Genomic DNA, 20727 nt, shown 5'->3' on the forward strand with positions numbered 1-20727 from the left:
CGCCATTGCACTCCAGCCTGGGTTCAGGCAATTCTCCTGCCTCAGCCTCCTGAGTAGCTGGGATTACAGGCACGTGCCACCATGCCCAGCTAATTTTTTGTATTTTTAGTAGAGACGGGGTTTCACCATGTTGACCAGGATGGTCTCGGCCTCCCAAAGTGCTGGGATTACAGGCTTGAGCCACCGCGCCCGGCCTAGGAAATATTCTTTCTACACCCTTTTGTACATACAATCATACTTTCTTAATTTATATGTATTTAATTTTTAATTTTTGTATCTTGTTATAGGTCATAGACTTTTTTTTTTTTAATTGAGTCTCATTTTCATCGTCCAGGCTGGAGTACAGTGGTACGATCTTGGTTCACTGCAACCTCCGCCTCCTGGGTTCAAGCAGTTCTTCTGCCTCAGCTTCCCGCGTAGCTGGGATTATAGGCGCATACCACCATGCCCAGCTAATTCTCTTGTATTTTTAGTAGAGATGGGGTTTCATTACATTGGCCAGTGTGGTCTTAAAACTCCTGACCTCAAATGATATGCCCACCTCAGCCTCCCAAAGTACTGAGATCACAGACTTCTTTTTTTTATGTCTGCTGCATTTTTGTTTTGTTTTGTTTTGAGACAGAGTCTCACTCTGTTGCCTAGGCTGGAGTGCAGTGGCACAGTCTCAGCTCACTGCAACCTCTGCCTCCTGGGTTCAAGCCTCCCGAGTAGCTGGGACTACAGGCATGCCCAACTAATTTTTTGTATTTTTAGTAGAGTCAGGGTTTCACCATGCTGGCCACGCTGGTCTCGATCTCCTGACCTCATGATCTGCCCACCTCAGCCTCACAAAGTACTTGGATTACAGGCATGAGCCACCTCGCCTGGCCATCTGCTGCAATTTTAATGGATGCATAGTATTCTGTAATATATTATAATCCATTTATTTACTTGTTTGGTAAACAAGTTTCTGTGGAAACTCTCCTAAGAGACACATATCCTATATATCTTCAGTAACAATCTATCGGTTCTGCTCTCAAAATGTACATTCCAATTAGCATATAGGGAGTATCGCCACTTAGGATTTTTCTCCCCAATCACATTGGCAAAAATTCTATCTTCATTTGTAATCCTTGATCATCTTTCTATGTGTAAACCAATTTATATGCCCTTGATGTTTTTTCATGTCGCCTGTTTTTCAGTTATCTTTTTTGTTCTTAGTGATTTCTAAAAGCTTTGTATATTATAGTTTTATTAACTCGTTAGAAATTTAGAAATGGTTCCGCCAGATTGTCTTTTGAATTTTAACTTTATTTAGAGAATAGATTTTGCTACATACTTTAATGGTTTCTTTAAGTTGTGTAAACAGAGTTTTGGTTTACATTTAGATTCGTCTGTGATGGCTGTTTAAAGAAAAGTGCACGAACTAGGAAAGAAAATAAGTTTTCTGCTAAAAGTAAGTTTTATTCTTAAAATAAATTTTGTCCAAACTTACGTGAAGCCTAGACAAGAAGAAACCACCCAAAGTGAATTACTTTCTTTTTAATCACTGTAATAATCAGAGTAAAAATAAAATAAAATAATTTGGTACTCTCCTTATAGTTGATCTGTAATAGTTGATCTGACTTTTTAGTGTGAAATTTATTAGACCAAAGAAAAACTTCCAAGGATTGGATTTGTGGAATGTACAGGATAGGTGTTTTTCCTGTTGCTATATTTTTTCCTATTTGGGTCATTTCATAAAGGAGGAATGAGGTGTGGAAATAACTGGCCAGAATTGCCATCCCTCTGTTTGTTTGTTTGTTTGTTTGGACAGTCTGGCTCTGTCACCCAGGCTAGAGTGCAGTTGCAGGATCTCAGCTCACATCAACCACCGCCTGCAGGTTCATGTGACTGTCCTGCATCAGCTCCCTAGTAGCTGGGATTACAGGCGTCTGCTACCACGCTAGGCTAATTTTTGTATTCTTAGTATAGACAGGATTTCATCATCTTGGCCAGGGGGTGGTGTTGAACTCCTGAGCTCGTGGTCCGCTCACCTTGGCCTCCCAGAGTATTGGAATTACAGGCATGAGCCATCGCACCCAGCCCGTTCTGTATTTTTGTAAACTCTTCCAAAATTGGTCATTTTTCAAAATGAAAAGTTGGGGAAAATGACATTTAGAAAATATTCAGTACTGTGTCTGCTTTAACAGCAATTATGTGGCCGGGCGCAGTGGCTCAAGCCTGTAATCCCAGCACTTTGGGAGGCCGAGGCGGGTGGATCACGAGGTCAAGAGTTCAAGACCATCCTGGTCAACATGGTGAAACCCCGTCTCTACTAAAAATACAAAACATTAGCTGGGCATGGTGGTGCGTGCCTGTAATCCCAGCTACTCAGGAGGCTGAGGCAGGAGAATTACCTGAACCCAGGAGGCGGAGGTTGCGGTGAGCCGAGATCGCGCCATTGTACTCCAGCCTGGGTAACAAGAGCAAAACTCCGTCTCAAAAAAAAAAACACAGCACATATGTTAGAATGATATGGAGAAGATTTGCATGGTCCCTGAACCTAGTATAACATGCAAATCTGCAAAGTAATGACTACTTTGCTCTGATTTTTTTGAATTTCACCAATTTATCCTGTTTGTATTGAAAAAAGTGTAAGATTTGAGGTTGAACCTTAAGACTAACAATAGTAAATTTGTACCTCAGTAACTTTTAACTTTTTCATTCCTAGGGTTGCCATCTACCAGACTTGGTACCTTTCTAGAGAATCGTGTGAATGACTTTCTGAGGCGACAGAATCACCCCGAGTCAGGAGAGGTCACTGTTAGAGTAGTTCATGCTTCTGACAAAACCGTGGAAGTAAAACCAGGCATGAAAGCAAGGTATCTAGTCATTTCACTTTTCTTCTCTTGTGGATCCAAAATTGCTCATACATGGTTACCATTGGTGATTCCAATCTGAATGAGTTATGTTGTGGTCCCCCCACCATCTGAATTGTATAGGTTTGTGGACAGTGGAGAGATGGCAGAATCCTTTCCGTACCGAACCAAAGCCCTCTTTGCCTTTGAAGAAATTGATGGTGTTGACCTGTGCTTCTTTGGCATGCATGTTCAAGAGTATGGCTCTGACTGCCCTCCACCCAACCAGAGGTATGACTGGCTCACAGTGGCTACTTCCTGATTCGTGTGGGAGTTCCAAGTTATAATAATAGGTGGAAAAGCATAACAGGCAAGAAAGTGTTTATTGTGCTTGGTTTAGAAATGCAAAATCTCAAGTGTCCAGTAATTTTAAAGTGAAACCGATTAAAAAGCAAACCCCCAAACAAAATAACTGCTCAGTACTGCTCTTCTGTGGTCATAGTAATAAAGGATATAAATAGCAACCTGAAATTGGAATTTGGAAACAAACGTGCTCTACTCTTCAGAAAATGAGCTTCGATTTGGATAGTTAAGTAGCTTTGTGAGAAAGTATGTCATACAAACAGGGTAGGAATTTCTTATCTCCAAAAATAGTATAAAGGCACTAATAAGAATGTATAGTGATCAGCAAATACTGATTGATTGATGTGTATGTGCCAGGCACTGCTAGGTACTACAGATGGAAGGAAGCCACTGGCTCACTGAACTTCCCTGAAGGGTTCACAGTTGAGTCACCCACATGCCTGTGATGAGCTTCACAAATAATAACTGAGCAAAGAGCCTGGGAGAGTGAGAGGGTGTTATTAGGCACATAAAGAACTCATTATGTAAGACTTGACTTTTTTTTTGTTCTCCCCATTTTGTATAGGAGAGTATACATATCTTACCTCGATAGTGTTCATTTCTTCCGTCCTAAATGCCTGAGGACTGCAGTCTATCATGAAATCCTAATTGGATATTTAGAATATGTCAAGAAATTAGGGTAAGCATATTTTGATAATGAATTTTTTTTTTTTTTTAATTAGCATGGCCTTCTGGTAAGACATAGGTTAAATATGCAAATATATCTCTTTGCCCCTTTTTTTTTTTTTTTTTCCTATTTTAGTTCTTACCTAACAATTATTATCTCAACTTTGTTGGCGCCCCTTTGAAGTTAGTGTTGTCAGTAGGAAAGAAATGGTTATGTTGGCCCTAATTTCTCCCATCCAGCATTAGTTTTATTTTGTTCAGCTAAGCCATTGGGTCCAGTTTGCTTTGAAGTTTGATATTTGCCTCTCAGTTGAGGGCAGAATTTTAACTTTTACAACCTGGGTATCAAGACCAAAAACAAACAGCTCTGGAGATACTTCTTACCTTTAGAGTATGTACGTCATTGGAGACATTTCACTCCCTCATCTGGAAGGCTGCTTCTCTGAAGACTGTGCCTTTTATTTAGCTCTCTTGTTAAACAGATCCATTTTCCTTTACAATGTAATCTTCATTTGGTCTTAATATGCAAACTTAAGAGTTTTTGGATCCAGGGCTAAATTACCTGCTTTAGGGTGAAATTCACAACATTCTGCCGCCTCCAAAAATAAGTAGGCAATATGAGATCCATTGTTTTTATTGTGGGTTATGCCTAGTTCCGGCCTCACAATGTTAATCTCATGCTGGGTTATACACTCTGTTATCTTGGGAGGAATCATTGGTATCTATATCAGCTCCATCTTCTGGTTTAAACTATAGTCTTCTAGAATAGATTATCTTTTTTCCTTAATGTTCTTTTTGTATTGCTAGTTATACAACAGGGCATATTTGGGCATGTCCACCAAGTGAGGGAGATGATTATATCTTCCATTGCCATCCTCCTGACCAGAAGATACCCAAGCCCAAGCGACTGCAGGAATGGTACAAAAAAATGCTTGACAAGGCTGTGTCAGAGCGTATTGTCCATGACTACAAGGTCAGTTGGGACATGGGGGCCAGGTGCTGACAGTAGATCTGGAAATGCACTAATGTTGCTGCTCTGTATTCTGTCATTTAATTTAAAAAAAAAAAAAAAGTCTTGTTTGTTCTAACACTTGCATGTAATTCCTAAAACTGCTAATTTGATTGCTTTTATTTTGTATATTCAAAATTTTTCAATGTAAGGAAAACTTGGTCTTTGAAGAGTGGTAGATCAAGAAATCCCTGTTTTAAACATGTAACCAAAATTTTTGTCGTTGTTTTGGTAGAAATGGGGTATCGCTGTGCTGCCTAGGCTGGACTTGAACTCTTGGCCTCAGGTGATCCAAAGTGCTGGGATTACAGGCGTGAGCTACTGTGCCTGGCCTTAAAATGTATTTTTTTGTTTTGGTTTTTTGTTTGCTTTGGGTTGGTTCAGGTTTTACGGGTGGGGGTGTTCTGTTTTGTTTTCAGACAGGGTCACACGCTGTCACCCAGGCTAGGGTGCAGTGGCATTACCTCTGCTCACTGCAACCTCTGCCTCCCAGGCTCTAAGCCATCTTCCCACCTCAGCTTCCTGAGTTGCCGGAACTACAGGTGCACACCAACACACCTGGTTGTGTGTTGTTTGTTTGTTTTTGTAGAGACATGATTTCACCATGTTGCCCAAGCTGGCCTCAAACTCCTGAGCACAAGTGATCCACCCGTCTCAGCCTCCCAAAGTGCTAGGATTACAGGCATGAGCCACCTCACCCAGCCAAAAATACATTCTTAACAGTATTAAACATTCTGAATGTAGGCTGTCTCATGAGACGAACTTGTCTTCCTCATTTTAGTAGCTCATCAACTGGATGTTTTCCTAAGCACCGCAGCAAATCATTCTGTAGCAGATACAATTTCCAGTATTTGTAGTTACGGTCATTTTGAACAAAGCCGTCAGTAAAAGCTGCTAAAATTCCAAGGATGGGTGCGAGGAGAGCATGCTTCACACCACGTATTCTGTGGCCCTTACCACCACATAAGGAGTGGTACATGATGGTGCTACCACCCTGACATTGATGCTGGCAGGATAATTGCCACTTGGTTGTAGAAAGGCCTGTAAGTTCCCTGTTTTTATGGGTAGAGGAAATAGAAAACCAGAATATTTGACTTTAGGCCAGGCCTTTTCAGTATTTTTCTGAATACCTCCCTGGCTTATGGCTTAGATATAACATGTCTGCCAACTTTCAAGACATTTTAAGCTTTCGTGTTTCTTGTCCGTTAGCTGTGATTATTCTCTAATCAGTGCTTTAAAAGAACATAGAAATTCCTATTTTACATGCATATTTTTGCAGGATATTTTTAAACAAGCTACTGAAGATAGATTAACAAGTGCAAAGGAATTGCCTTACTTCGAGGGTGATTTCTGGCCTAATGTTCTGGAAGAAAGCATTAAGGAACTGGAACAAGAGGAGGAAGAGAGAAAACGAGAAGAAAACACCAGCAATGAAAGCACAGATGTAAGGACACTGAGTTTCCTTTCAAACCTATACCTTGATTCTAATATTTAATCCAGAAGTTCACTTAAACTTTCACTTTGGTTTTAAAGCTCTCAGGTGTGAAAGAGCTCTTTAAAGTTGGGCAAGAAATGTTGGCTTAGAAAGTTACTAGGGTTCTGTTTCAGTGGTATTAAACTTTTAAAGCATCAGACCCCCTTTTAAAATAGTATCTCAGACTGAGTAATGTGAAATGATAAAAGAAACTGAAGGGGGCCGGGCGTGGTGGCTCACGCCTGTAATCCAAGCACTTTGGAGGCCAAGGCGGGTGGATCACCTGAGGTCGGGAGTTCAAGACCAGCCTGACCAACATGGTGAAACCCCATCTTTAAAAAAAAAAAAAAAATTAAAAAACTGAAGGATTACTTGTCTGAAAGACTAAGTTATGAATATTATAGGCCTGTGGGCCACATATAATCTCTGGCATATTTTCTCTCTCTCAAAAAAAAAAAAATCTTATGAAATTTAAAAACCATTCTTAACAATAATAAAACAGGCCTGAGGCAGAATTTACCTGTTAAATAACTAAGCCTGGCTTAATAACCTCACCAGTTATTTCCCCATAGCATATCTAGAATTACCTCCATTGAATTTAACTTACAAAAGGCACCCTTTAATACTCTGTTAACAAACTCTTACAGCCTTGTCATTTAGTATTTGTGGGTTCATACCATTTTAGAATATGGGTGGAAGGAGATAAAACCAAGGTCTTCTGGCTCCCCACTTTCATGCACTCTTCAGTGCCCCAAAATGCCATCCATTCCTTGTTCCCTCGCCCCAATCTGGGATACATTCAGTCTGTATGGTCTGCACACTCTGTGGCCTCTTCTAGGCAAAAAGCTAAAGGGCCACCATTGCCTTAAAGATCACTGGTAAAAAAATAAGTCAAAATAAGGTCTTTGTAAAGGAAAAAGAAAAAAAAAAGAGAACAACTAGTATTACAGGCATAAGATTATGATGTCTGGTTTCAAATAAGGGCAGCATTCAGTGTTATTCCCACATCAGTTTTTTTTGTTTTGTTTTGTTTTGGGAGACAGAGTCTCTCTCTGTCACCAGGCACCAGGCTGGAGTGCAGTGACGCAATCTTAGCTCACTGCAGTCTCTTCCCGGGTTCAAGCAATTCTCCTGCCTCAGCCTCTCGAGTAGCTGGGACGACAGGTGTGCACCACCACGCCCAGTTAATTTTTGTATTTTTTAGTAGAGATGGGATTTCACCATGGTCTCGATCTCTTGACCTCGTGATCCACCTGCCTCGGCCTCCCAAAGTGCTGGGATTATAGGCGTGAGCCACTGCGCCCGGCCCCACATCACTTAACAAAAACCTTATTTTCTTGTCTCCTTTGTGCTACTCTGCAGGTGACCAAGGGAGACAGCAAAAATGCTAAAAAGAAGAATAATAAGAAAACCAGCAAAAATAAGAGCAGCTTGAGTAGGGGCAACAAGAAGAAACCTGGGATGCCCAATGTATCTAACGACCTCTCACAGAAACTATATGCCACCATGGAGAAGCATAAAGAGGTAAGATGCAGCCACCGGAAGATTTCTGGCTGGGTGCGGTAGATCACCTAAAATGAAGAGTTTTAGACCAGCCTGACCAACATTGAAACCCTGTCTCTAGTAAAAATATAAAAATTAGCCAGGCATGGTGGTGTGAGCCTGTGGTCTCAGCTGCTCAGGAGGCCGAGGTGGGATAGTTGCTTAAGCCCAAGAGGCAAAGGCTGTAGGGAGTCACGGTCACGCCACTCCACTCCAGCCTGGGTGACAAAGTGAGACCCTGTCTCAAAAAAAGAGATTGTCTATTTTGCAGGTCTTCTTTGTGATCCGCCTCATTGCTGGCCCTGCTGCCAACTCCCTGCCTCCCATTGTTGACCCTGACCCTCTCATCCCCTGCGATCTGATGGATGGTCGGGATGCGTTTCTCACGCTGGCAAGGGACAAGCACCTGGAGTTCTCTTCACTCCGAAGAGCCCAGTGGTCCACCATGTGCATGCTGGTGGAGCTGCACACGCAGAGCCAGGACCGCTTTGTCTACACCTGCAATGAGTGCAAGCACCATGTGGAGACACGCTGGCACTGCACTGTCTGTGAGGTAGGCACCTGGTTGTAGAAGGGAGGAGATAAGCTCTGCAGGGTTCTCATTGTTACGAGGGGCCATGCAGTTATATAGGCCTGTGGGGTGCTATGTTTGAGTGGCATTGTTCTACAAAACGGGCTTTTCTAGCCCAGACAGAATATCTAAAATACTTTTGAATGACTTAAATCTTGGAGAGTTTACCTGGACCTCCTGTTTTTTCCCCAGGATTATGACTTGTGTATCACCTGCTATAACACTAAAAACCATGACCATAAAATGGAGAAACTAGGTCTGGGCTTAGATGATGAAAGCAACAACCAGCAGGCTGCAGCCACCCAGAGCCCAGGCGATTCTCGCCGCCTGAGTATCCAGCGCTGCATCCAGTCTCTGGTCCATGCTTGCCAGTGTCGGAATGCCAATTGCTCCCTGCCCTCCTGCCAGAAGATGAAGCGGGTTGTACAGCATACTAAGGGTTGCAAACGGAAAACCAATGGTGGATGCCCCATCTGCAAGCAGCTTATTGCCCTCTGCTGCTACCATGCCAAGCACTGCCAGGAGAACAAATGCCCGGTGCCGTTCTGCCTAAATATCAAACAGAAGCTCCGGCAACAGCAGCTCCAGCACCGACTACAGCAGGCCCAAATGCTTCGCAGGCGGATGGCCAGCATGCAGCGGACTGGTGTGGTGGGGCAGCAACAGGGCCTGCCTTCCCCCACTCCTGCCACTCCAACAACACCAACCGGCCAACAGCCAACCACCCCACAGACACCCCAGCCCACCTCTCAGCCTCAGCCTACCCCTCCCAATAGCATGCCACCCTACTTGCCCAGGACTCAAGCTGCTGGCCCAGTGTCCCAGGGTAAGGCAGCAGGCCAGGTGACCCCTCCAACCCCTCCTCAGACTGCTCAGCCACCCCTTCCAGGGCCCCCACCTGCAGCAGTGGAAATGGCAATGCAGATTCAGAGAGCAGCAGAGACACAGCGCCAGATGGCCCATGTGCAAATTTTTCAAAGGCCAATCCAACACCAAATGCCTCCAATGGCTCCCATGGCCCCCATGGGTATGAACCCACCTCCGATGACCAGAGGTCCCAGTGGGCATATGGAGCCAGGGATGGGACCAACAGGGATGCAGCAACAGCCACCCTGGGCCCAAGGAGGATTGCCTCAGCCCCAGCAACTACAGTCTGGGATGCCAAGGCCAGCCATGATGTCAGTGGCCCAGCATGGTCAACCCTTGAACATGGCTCCACAACCAGGACTGGGCCAGGTAGGTGTGAGCCCACTCAAACCAGGCACTGTGTCTCAGCAAGCCTTACAAAACCTTCTGCGGACTCTCAGGTCTCCCAGCTCTCCTTTACAGCAGCAACAGGTGCTTAGTATCCTTCACGCCAACCCCCAACTGTTGGCTGCATTCATCAAGCAGCGGGCTGCTAAGTATGCCAACTCTAATCCGCAATCCCTCCCTGGGCAGCCTGGCATGCCCCAGGGGCAGCCAGGACTACAGCCACCTACCATGCCAGGGCAGCAGGGGGTCCACTCCAATCCAGCCATGCAGAACATGAATCCAATGCAGGCAGGCATTCAGAGGGCTGGCCTACCACAGCAGCAACCACAGCAGCAACTCCAGCCACCCATGGGAGGGATGAGCCCCCAGGCTCAGCAGATGAACATGAACCACAACACCATGCCTTCACAGTTCCGAGACATCTTGAGACGACAGCAGATGATGCAGCAACAGCAGCAACAGGGAGCAGGGCCAGGAATAGGTCCTGGAATGGCCAACCATAATCAGTTCCAGCAACCCCAAGGAGTTGGCTACCCACCGCAGCAGCAGCAGCAGCAGCAGCAGCAGCGGATGCAGCATCACATGCAACAGATGCAACAAGGAAATATGGGACAGATGGGCCAGCTCCCCCAGGCCTTGGGAGCAGAGGCAGGTGCCAGTCTACAGGCCTATCAGCAGCGACTCCTTCAGCAACAGATGGGGTCCCCTGCTCAGCCCAACCCTATGAGCCCCCAGCAGCATATGCTCCCAAATCAGGCCCAGTCCCCACACCTACAAGGCCAGCAGATCCCTAATTCTCTCTCCAATCAAGTGCGTTCTCCCCAGCCTGTCCCTTCTCCACGGCCACAGTCCCAGCCCCCCCACTCCAGCCCTTCCCCAAGGATGCAGCCTCAGCCTTCTCCACACCACGTTTCCCCACAGACAAGTTCCCCACATCCTGGATTGGTAGCTGCCCAGGCCAACCCCATGGAACAAGGGCATTTTGCCAGCCCGGAGCAAAATTCAGTGCTTTCTCAGCTGACTAGCAATCCAGGCATGGCAAACCTCCATGGTGCAAGCGCCACGGACCTGGGACTCAGCACCGATAACTCAGACTTGAATTCAAACCTCTCACAGAGTACACTAGACATACACTAGAGACACCTTGTAGTATTTTGGGAGCAAAAAAATTATTTTCTCTTAACAAGACTTTTTGTACTGAAAACAATTTTTTTGAATCTTTCGTAGCCTAAAAGACAATTTTCCTTGGAACACATAAGAACTGTGCAGTAGCCGTTTGTGATTTAAAGCAAACATGCAAGATGAACCTGAGGGATGATAGAAACAAAGAATATATTTTTGTTATGGCTGGTTACCACCAGCTTTTTTCCCCCTTGTGTGTGTGGTTCAAGTGTGCACTGGGAGGAGGCTGAGGCCTGTGAAGCCAAACAATATGCTCCTGCCTTGCACCTCCAATAGGTTTTATTATTTTTTTTAAATTAATGAAAGTATGTAATATTAATAGTTATTATTTACTGGTGCAGATGGTTGACATTTTTCCCTATTTTCCTCACTTTATGGAAGAGTTAAAACATTTCTAAAACCAGAGGACAAAAGGGGTTAATGTTACTTTAAAATTACATTCTATATATATATATAAATATATATAAATATATATTAAAATACCAATTTTTTTTCTCTGGGTGCAAAGATGTTCATTCTTTTAAAAATGTTAAAAGAAAAAAAAAAAAACTCCCTTTCTTCCCCTCAAGTCAACTTTTGTGCTCCAGAAAATTTTCTATTCTGTAATAAGTCTGAGCGTAAAACTTCAAGTATTAAAATAATTTGTACATGTAGAGAGAAAAATGACTTTTTCAAAAATATACAGGGGCAGCTGCCAAATTGATGTATTATATATTGTGGTTTCTGTTTCTTGAAAGAATTTTTTTCGTTATTTTTACATCTAACAAAGGAAAAAAATTAAAAAGAGGGTAAGAAACGATTCCGGTGGGATGATTTTAACATGCAAAATGTCCCTGGGGGTTTCTTCTTTGCTTGCTTTCTTCCTCCTTACCCTACCCCCAACTCTCTCTCTCTCTCTCTCTCTCTCTCTCTCTCTCTCACAGACACACACACATACTTTCTATAAAACTTGAAAATAGAGAGCAAAAACCCTCAACTGTTGTAAATCATGCAATTAAAGTTGATTACTTATAAATATGAACTTTGGATCACTGTATAGACTGTTAAATTTGATTTCTTATTACCTATTGTTAAATAAACTGTGTGAGACAGACACCCTGACTTTGTTTCACTTCTTAATACCACGTCTGTGTTTCGGAGTACACCAGTTTAAGTGCCTGATGCTTAGGATTCAGAGAAAAAAGTGAAAGCATTAGCTTATAGCCTCATTAACATACTGCATATGTATTCACAAGTAGATCTGGGTGAATTTGTCTAAAATTCTGGGAAAAAGTACTACAAGTACCAGCTAGTAGTCAAGGTTGAAATGATAACCTAATTACATCTTTTTTTTTTTTGAACGGAGTTTTGCTTTTGTTACCCAGGCTGGAGTGGAATGGCGCGATCTCGGCTCACCACAACCTCCGCCTCCTGGGTTCAGGCAATTCTCCTGCCTCAGCCTCCTGAGTAGCTGGGATTACAGGCACGCGCCACCATGCCCAGCTAATTTTTTGTATTTTTTTTTTTAGTAGAGACGGGGTTTCACCATGTTGACCAGGATGGTCTCGATCTCTTGACCTCGTGATCCACCCGCCTCGGCCTCCCAAAGTACTGGGATTACAGGCTTGAGCCACCGTGCCCGGCCCCCTATTTACATCTTGATTCAGGACCCCTCAAGGATGACCTCATGGTCTTCTAATCACCTTCGTCTTACGTGGGATGAGGAGGACCTAAGACTGTTAATATCTGCCTAAGTCTCAAGTAATTTCTTGAAAAAAAAAAAACAAGACTTGCCAGGCGTAGTGGCTCACGCCTGTAATCCCAGCACTTTGGGAGGCCAAGGCAAGCAGATCACAAGGTCTGGAGTTCGAGACCAGTCTGGCCAATAAGGTGAAACCCTATCTCTCTTAAAAGTATAAAAATTAGCCAGGTGTGGTGGCAGGCGCCTATAGTCCCAGCTACTCGGGAGACTGAGGCAGGAAAATCACTTGAACTCTGGAGGTGGAGATTGCAGTGAGCCAAGATCACACCACTGCACTCCAGCCTGGGTGACAGAACGAGACTCGTCTCGAAACATGAAGCTAGGGAACACATTACTTCTGTTTGCTAACTGCTCATCAAAAAGTCAGTTGGAATCGGGTTGAAAGGAAGGAAATTGTGTGGAAATAAAACCTAGAAAGCTGAGAGAGATTATAACACGAATCCAGTAATGTGCTAGATACTGAAAGAATAGAGAGGTTGTTTATCCTCCAACTGAACATTGCACTGGCTGTGAACAAACTTAAATGTTAGTACACTAAAAAGTCTACTATTACTGAGCTGCTTTGGTATCAATTCCAGATCTTATTTTTATCACAGATGTACACTAACCATATGTGACTGCTAAAAACATGATTGTCGGATATCTTGAACTGTTACTACTATTTTACAGTCTGAAAACAACCAGCTTTTTTTTTTTTTTTTTTTTTTCTCTCTAAGACAAGTCTGGTCACCCAGACCAGAATGCAATGGCACAATTGTTGACTGTAGCCTCAAACTCATGGGCTGAAGCAATCCTCTCAATTCAGCCTCCCTAGTAGCTTGGACTTACAGGTGTGCACCATTATGCCTGGCTGACTTTTTAAAATTTTTACAGAGATCGTGTCTAAAACTCCTGGGCTCAAGTGATCCTCCCACCTTGGCTTCCCAAAATGCTGGAATTAGAGGCATGAGCCACCTTGCCCAGCCCCTAAACCAGCATCTTCATGTGAGATGAACTTACTCAGCATTAATCAGAGCCAGCCCAGAAAAATGTATCAAGCAACCACCTGCCTCAGCTCAGTGACCCAGCAGATATCCATGGAGCAGCTACATACGCGCCAGGCTGGGCAAAGCACACGTAAATGGCATGCAGCCCTGCCCTCAAGCTAACCAGCTTAACGGCTATAAAAGAAGACAGCATGACAAAGTACAGAGTACCAAGTGATGTGATGTATGCAAGGAATACAAGAAGGAATCCATGAAAGAAAACCTAGCTGATGGGAATTGGAGATGTTTCTGGAAAGGGCAGCATGGAAGCTGGATGGTGGAGGGGAGACGAATGGAAAAGGAGAGGAGGGGCCGGAAGAGTGCACCAGATCCTGCTAGGGAGCGGCTCCAGGTCTACGTGGCTGAGACCTGATAACAGAAAGTAGTGAACACCTGTTCCAGAAAGACTGCCTTCCTGCTCCCTAAGACTAGGAGCCCAGGAGTCATCTGAATAAACCCTCAAGAGGGAAATGTTTAGAATACAGTAAATTCCCAGTTTTGAAAGCTCTGCCTCTGGCTAAAGATAAGTGGGTTGAAATGTTAGACCAGCACATTGTCACTGCAATGTTGAAAGAAGGAAGTAGGAACAGAAGTCGATTAAATAGAAAGGAGGCTGGGCGCAGTGGCTCATGCCTGTAATCTCAGCACTTTGGGAAGCTGAGGTGGGTGGATTACCTGAGGTCAGGAGTTCGAGACCAGCCTGGCAAACGTGAAACCCCGTCTCCACTAAAAATACAAAATTAGGCGGGGTGCGGTGGCTCATGTCTTTAATCCCAGCACTTTGGGAGGCCCAGGCAGGCAGATCACCTGAGGTCAGGAGTTCAAGACCAGCCTGGCTAACACGGTGAAACCCCGTCTCTACTAAAAATACAAAACTTAGCCAGGTGTTGTGGTGGTGGACATCTGTAATCCCAGCTACTCGAAAAGCTGAGGCAGGAGAATCACTTGAACCCAGGAGGTGGATGTTGCAGTAAGTCCAGATTGTGCCATTGCACTCCAGCCTGGCCTCCATTCAAAAAAAAAAAGCCGGGTGCAGTCGTTCATGCCTGTAATCCCAGCACTTTGGGAGGCCGAGGTGGGTGGATCACCTGACATTGGGAGTTCAAGACTAGCCGACCAACATGGTGAAACCTCTCTCTACTAAAAATGCAAAAAAGCCAGGCACTGTAATCCCAGCTACTCGGAAGGCTGAGGCAGGAGAATCGCTTGAATCCAGGAGGTGGTGGAGGCTGCAGTGAGCTGAGATCAGATCATTGCACTCTACCCTGGGTGACAAGAAAAAAACTGCCTCTCAAAAAAAAAAAAAAAAAGGAAGGGCAAAGGGGAAAGCTGCCCTTGCCCAGATGAGAAATAGTGCAATGGTAGAAAATAAGGATTAATCCAGAATCAGCAATACAAGAAGATAATTTCAATGTTGGTGCAGGTTTCCACCTGTAATCCCAGCACTGAGGGAGGAAGGATTGTTTGAGGCCAGGAGTCGGGAAACCAGCCTGGGTAACAGAGTGAGACCCCCACCTCTACCAAAAATAATAAAAAGCAGGCATAGCAGCACACCAGGTACTTGGGAGGCTGAGGCAGGAGGACTGCTTGAGCCCAGGAGGTTGAGGCTGCAGTGAGCCATGATTGTGGCACTGCACCTCTGCTTGGGTGGCTGAGGAGACCCTCCTGGGCTGTTACTGCCCATCAATCTAGGAAATGGGCCCAGTGGGCTAGCAGTGCTCCAGCTGCCCTCATTCACTGCACTTACTGAATCCTCAATAACAGCCCCACTCGACAAATGAAAAACAAGCTCAGGTGAAATAATGTGCTCAAGACCACACAGCCAGTAAAAGGCTTACCAGGACAATAGCCTGTTGGACTCCAAAGCCATTCCTCTCCATGTCCTTTTATCTCCCTTAGGCAGATAAGCACCAGTGATGGCTGCAAATTAACCAGCAGATATGTCATGGGGACCCTGTTTCAAGCAAATTCAAAATACAGACTAAAAACTGAAAAGTGGAGGGGAGGGGGCAACTAAGGAATCATAAAAAAATCTCCCTGAGGTTCTCATTTTACAACCAAGGAAACATCTCTAGACAGTATTATGTTCATGATGAGGTCATCCTACTTAAAGAGAGAGGACAAAGGCCAGCATGAAAAAGAATAAAATTGGCTGGGTGCAGTGGCTCACACCTGTAATCCCAGCACTTTGAAAGGCTGAGGCAGGCGGATCATGAGGTCAAGAGAGATTGAGACCATCCTGGTCAACACAGTGAAACCAGTCTCTACTAAAATACAAACAATATTGGGGCATGGTGGCACGTGCCTGTAATCCCAGCTACTTGGGAGAGTGAGGCAGGAGAATCTCTTGAACCTGGGAGGCAGAGGTTGCTGTGAGCCATGATCGTGCAATTGCACTCCAGACTGGGTGACAAGAATGAAACTCTATCTAAGAAAAAAAAAAGAAAGAAAATATAAGCATAAATTTTTATGACCTTGGAATAGGCAACAGCTTCTTAAATATAACACCTAAAAAATACAAGAAACCAAAGCAAAAAAACAAGTTAGACCTCAAAACTTTTGTGCATCAGAGGACATGACCAAGAAAGTAAAAAGACATATAGAATGGCAGAATATATTTGCAGATCACATATTTCTGTATTTAGACTGTATTTAAAAATCTTGGCCAGGCACAGTGGCTCACATCTGTAATCCCAGCACTTTGGGAAGCCAACGCAGGCTGAGGGCAAGAGAGAGAGACCATCCTGGCCAGCATGGTGAAGCCCCATCTCTACTAAAAACATAAAACTCGGTGGCTCAAGCCTGTAATCCCAGCACTTTGGGAGGCCAAGATGGGCAGATCACCTGAGGTCAGGAGTTTGAGACCAGCCTGACCAACGTGGTGAAACTCATCTCTACTAAAAATACAAAAAAAAAAAAAAATTAGCCAGGCGTGGTGGCAGGTGCCTATAATCCCAGTTACTTGGGAGGCTGAGGCAGGAGAATCACTTGAACCTGGGAGGCGGACGTTGCAGTGAACTGAGATTTCGCCACTGCACTCCAGCCTGAGCAACAAGAGCAAGACTCAGCAAAAAGGAAAAAAAAAAAAAAAAAAAAAACCGGGAAAAAAGGCTCATGCCTGTAATCCAGCATTTTGGCAGGCCAAGGCAGGAAGATCACGAGGTCAGAAGATTGAGACCAGGCTGGCTAACACGGTGAAACCCCATCTCTACTAAAAATACAAAAAAATTATCTGGGTATGGTGGTAGGCGCCTGTAGTCTCAGCTACTTGGGAGGCTAAGGCAGAAGAATCACTTGAGCCTGGGAGGCAGAGGCTGCAGTGAGTCAAGATCATGCCACTGCACTCCAGCTGGGGTGACAGAGCGAGACTCCAACTCAAAAAAAAAAAAAAACTTACCCTTAACAATCAAAAAAGAAGACAGACAATTTTTTCAATGGGCAAAGGATTTTCATAGATATTTCTCCAAAGATAATATGCAAATGACGAAAAAGCATACAAAAAGACGCTCAAAACCATAAGTCATCAGGGAAATGCAAGTCAAAACCACAATGAGATACTGCTTCCAACCCACTCGCATGGCAGTAGTCCAAAGGACAATAACAAGTGTTGGCTAGAATGGGGAGAAGCTGGAACCCTCATACACTGCTAGTGATTAAGGAAAATGGAAGTCTAACAGTTACTCTAAAAAGTTGAACAGTTACCATAGGACCTAGCAATTCTACTCCTGAGTATACATCCAAGAGAACTGAAAACATATGTTCACACAAAGACACATACACAAACATTCACGGCATTTGTGTGCAACTGAAATGTCCATCAAAAGTGTAAGCGATTCAAATGCCCAGCAACTGATTAATGGATATCCATACAACGGAGTGTCATTCAGCCACTGAAGGAAGTACCGATTTGTCTATGACATGGATGACCTTATGAAAAACCAGACATAGAAGACCACATATTGTATGATTTTATTTACATGAAGTGTCCAAAATCAGCAAATCCACAGAGATTAGCATGTAGCTTGGCGATTGCCAGGGGCTGCATAAAGGGGAGAATAAAGATTGGCTGCTGCTGGGTAGGGATTTGGGTGGGCGGTGATGAAAACACTGTGGTATTAGGTAACGGCGATGGTTGCACAACTCTGAATATACTAAAAACCACTGAATTGTACACTTTGAAAGGTGAATTTTGTGATATGTGAATTACATCTCAGTGAAAAAACAGGAGGACACAGAGCAGCAGGCTGGCCAGCCAGGAGAGTGCTGGATCTGCAGTTCATCTCACAAGAGCCCCACCTGAAGGTATTAGGATGTGTAGCAGGCAGATGGGAAGACTGGAAATGGGTCTAAAGGACCAATAAGAAGGCAGCTTGTTCTTAGTTGTAGGCTTGAGCAAAACTCGTCCCAGAATAAGTTCCCTTGAGATGTAGTGAGCTTCTGCTTACAGTGGAAGAAAATGAGACCTCTAAGAGAACTCTTATAACTGAGAGACCTCCAATCTTTTGATAGAAAGATATAAACAGCTGGGTGTGGTGGTGTGCACCTGTAGTCCCAGCTACTCTGGAAGCTGAGACAGGAGCATTGTTTGAGCCCTGGAGTTTGAGTTCATCCTGAGCAACAAAGTGAGATTCTGTCTCTAAAAACAAACAAGGGCCAGGCATGGTGATTCACGCCTGTAATCCAAGCAGTTTGGGAAGCTGAGGCAGGCAGATCACTTGAGGTCATGAGTTCGAGACCAGCCTGGCCAATATGGTGAAATCCTGTCTTTACTAAAAATATAAAAATCAGGCCAGGCACGGTGGCTCATGCCTGTAATCCCAGCACTTTGGGAGGCCAAGGTGGGTGGATCAGGAGATCAGGAGTTCAGGACCAGACAGACCAACATGGTGAAACCTCATCTCTACTAAAAATACAAAAAAAAATTAGCCAGTGGTGCACACCTGTAATCCCAGTTACTCAGGAGGCTGAGGCAGGAGAATCACCTGAACCCAGGAGGCAGAGACTGCAGTGAGCAGAGATTGCGTCACTGCACTCCATCCTGGGTGACAGAGGGAGAATCCATCTCAAAAAACAAAAACAAAAATTAGCTGGCATGGTGGCTCACACCCATAGTCCCAGCTACTTGGGAGGCTGAGGCAAAAGAATCGCTTGAACCCTGGAGGCAGAGGTTGCAGTGAGCCAAGATCGCACCACTGCACCCCAGCTTGGGCGACAGAGCAAGACTCCATCTCAAAAACAAAAAAATTAAAAAAAAAACAGAAAAATTAGCTGGGCATGGTGGCGCACACCTATAATCCCAGCTACTCGGGAGGCTGAGGCAGGAGAATCGTTTGAACCCTGGAGGCAGAGGCTGTAGTGAGCCAAGACTGTGCCACTGCACTCCAGCCTGGGCGACAGAGTGAGACTCCATCTGAGGGGCAGCAGGGAGTCGGAGGAGGGGAGGATATAAACAGAAAAAAAAATAAACTGGATAATTCATTTTACAAATGAATGCTCAGGCCAGGTGTGGTGGCTCATGACTGTAATCCCAGCACTTTGGGAGGCCAAGACAGGCAGATCACCTGAGGACAAGAGTTCGAGACCATCCTGGCCAACATGGTGAAATCCTGTCTCTACTATGAAATACAAAAATTACAGGACGGTGGCCATGGAAGTCGGAATCTGTAAGGTGTGTAACAACTCACCTGCCAAATCAACTAGCCCTGTATTTTAAAATATTTTTTAAAAATACAAAAATTAGCTGGGCATTGTGGCAGGCACCTGTAATCCCAGCTACTGGGATTACAGCTCCTGCTGAGGCAGGAGAATCGCTTAAACCTGGGGAAAAAAGGTTGCAGTGAGCCGAGATTACACCACTGCACTCCAGCCTAGGAGACAGAGCAAGACTGTCGAGAGAAAAAAAAAAAAAAAAAAAAAAAAAAAAATGAAGCTCAATAGTGATACAATGATGTCACCTAATAGGCCTGACATTTTTTTGCGTGACTAATGTGTACGAAGAGAACTCAACAGTTCTATGATCTTGCGCAAGGAACTGACTTCAGTTGAGTGATCTGTGAAATGAAGATAACACTGTCTTACTACCTCACTGGCTGGTTTTAATGATAAATAAATGTTGGCAAAGATGTAGAGAAATGAGAGTTATTGAATATTCCTGGTAGCAAAATGGTTCAGAACTGTGGAAAACAATAAGGTGCTTCCTCAACAAATGGAATGACCGTATGATCCAGAATTCCACCTCTGGGTATGTACGCAAAGAATCAACAGCACAGGTTCGAACATATTTGTACATCTGTGTTCACAGCAGCATTAGTCACAATAGCCAAAAAGTGCCAAAACATGTGACAAAGTGGCTCATGCCTGTAATCCCCACACTTTTTTTCTTTTTTTCAGGGCTGGGGTGGAGGGACAGAGTTTCAGTCTTGTTGCCCAGGGTGGAGTGCAGGGGTACGATCTCAGCTCACTGCAACCTCCGCCTCCAGGGTTCAAGATATTCTCCTGCCTCAGCCTCCGAAGTAGCTGGAATTACAGGCACCCACCACCACACCCGGCTAATTTTTGTATTTTTAGTAGAAACAGGGTTTCACCATGTTATCCAGGCTGGCCTCAAACACCCAGCCCTTTCCTTGTTTTTAAAAGCAAAGAAAGGGCCAGGCATGGTGACTCATACCTGTAATCCCAGCACTTTGGGAGGCCAAGGTGGGCAGATCACCTGAGGCCAGGAATTCAAGACCTGGCCAACATAGTGAAACCCCATCTCAAAAATAATAATAATAAAATAAAATAAAATAAAAAAGAAAGGCTGGGCACAGTGGCTCATGCCTGTAATCCCAGCACATTGAGAGGCTGAGGCAGGCGGATTACAAGATCAGGAGATCAAAACCATCCTGACCAACATGGTGAAACTGGTATCGACTAAAATACAAAAAATTAGCAGGGCATGGTGGCACACACTTTTAGTCCCAGCTACTCGGGAGGCTGAGCCAGGAGATCACTTGAACCCGGGAGGCTGAGGTTCAGTGAGCCATCATTGCACCACTGCACTCCAGCCTGGTGACAGATGAAACTCCATCTCAAAAAAAAA

General features: G+C 44.5%; 1 protein-coding gene across 1 annotated transcript in view; it reads left to right on the forward strand.

The window, feature by feature from the left end:
* EP300 (E1A binding protein p300) overlaps positions 1–11975 on the forward strand; it is an 86139-nt gene extending 74164 nt beyond the window's left edge. The window contains exons 21-29 of the mRNA XM_032267161.1: positions 1368–1435; positions 2693–2843; positions 2964–3110; positions 3748–3861; positions 4656–4821; positions 6137–6301; positions 7694–7855; positions 8145–8426; positions 8637–11975. Coding sequence (XP_032123052.1) covers positions 1368–1435; positions 2693–2843; positions 2964–3110; positions 3748–3861; positions 4656–4821; positions 6137–6301; positions 7694–7855; positions 8145–8426; positions 8637–10835 — 3454 coding nt within the window. The 3' untranslated portion in view covers positions 10836–11975. The remainder of the gene's footprint in view (positions 1–1367; positions 1436–2692; positions 2844–2963; positions 3111–3747; positions 3862–4655; positions 4822–6136; positions 6302–7693; positions 7856–8144; positions 8427–8636) is intronic.
* Positions 11976–20727: the final 8752 nt, after the last annotated feature.

The sequence above is a fragment of the Sapajus apella genome, unplaced genomic scaffold (genome assembly GCF_009761245.1).
Source record: "Sapajus apella isolate SASKATOON/1434 unplaced genomic scaffold, GSC_monkey_1.0 scaffold166, whole genome shotgun sequence".
Classification (NCBI taxonomy): domain Eukaryota; kingdom Metazoa; phylum Chordata; class Mammalia; order Primates; family Cebidae; genus Sapajus; species Sapajus apella.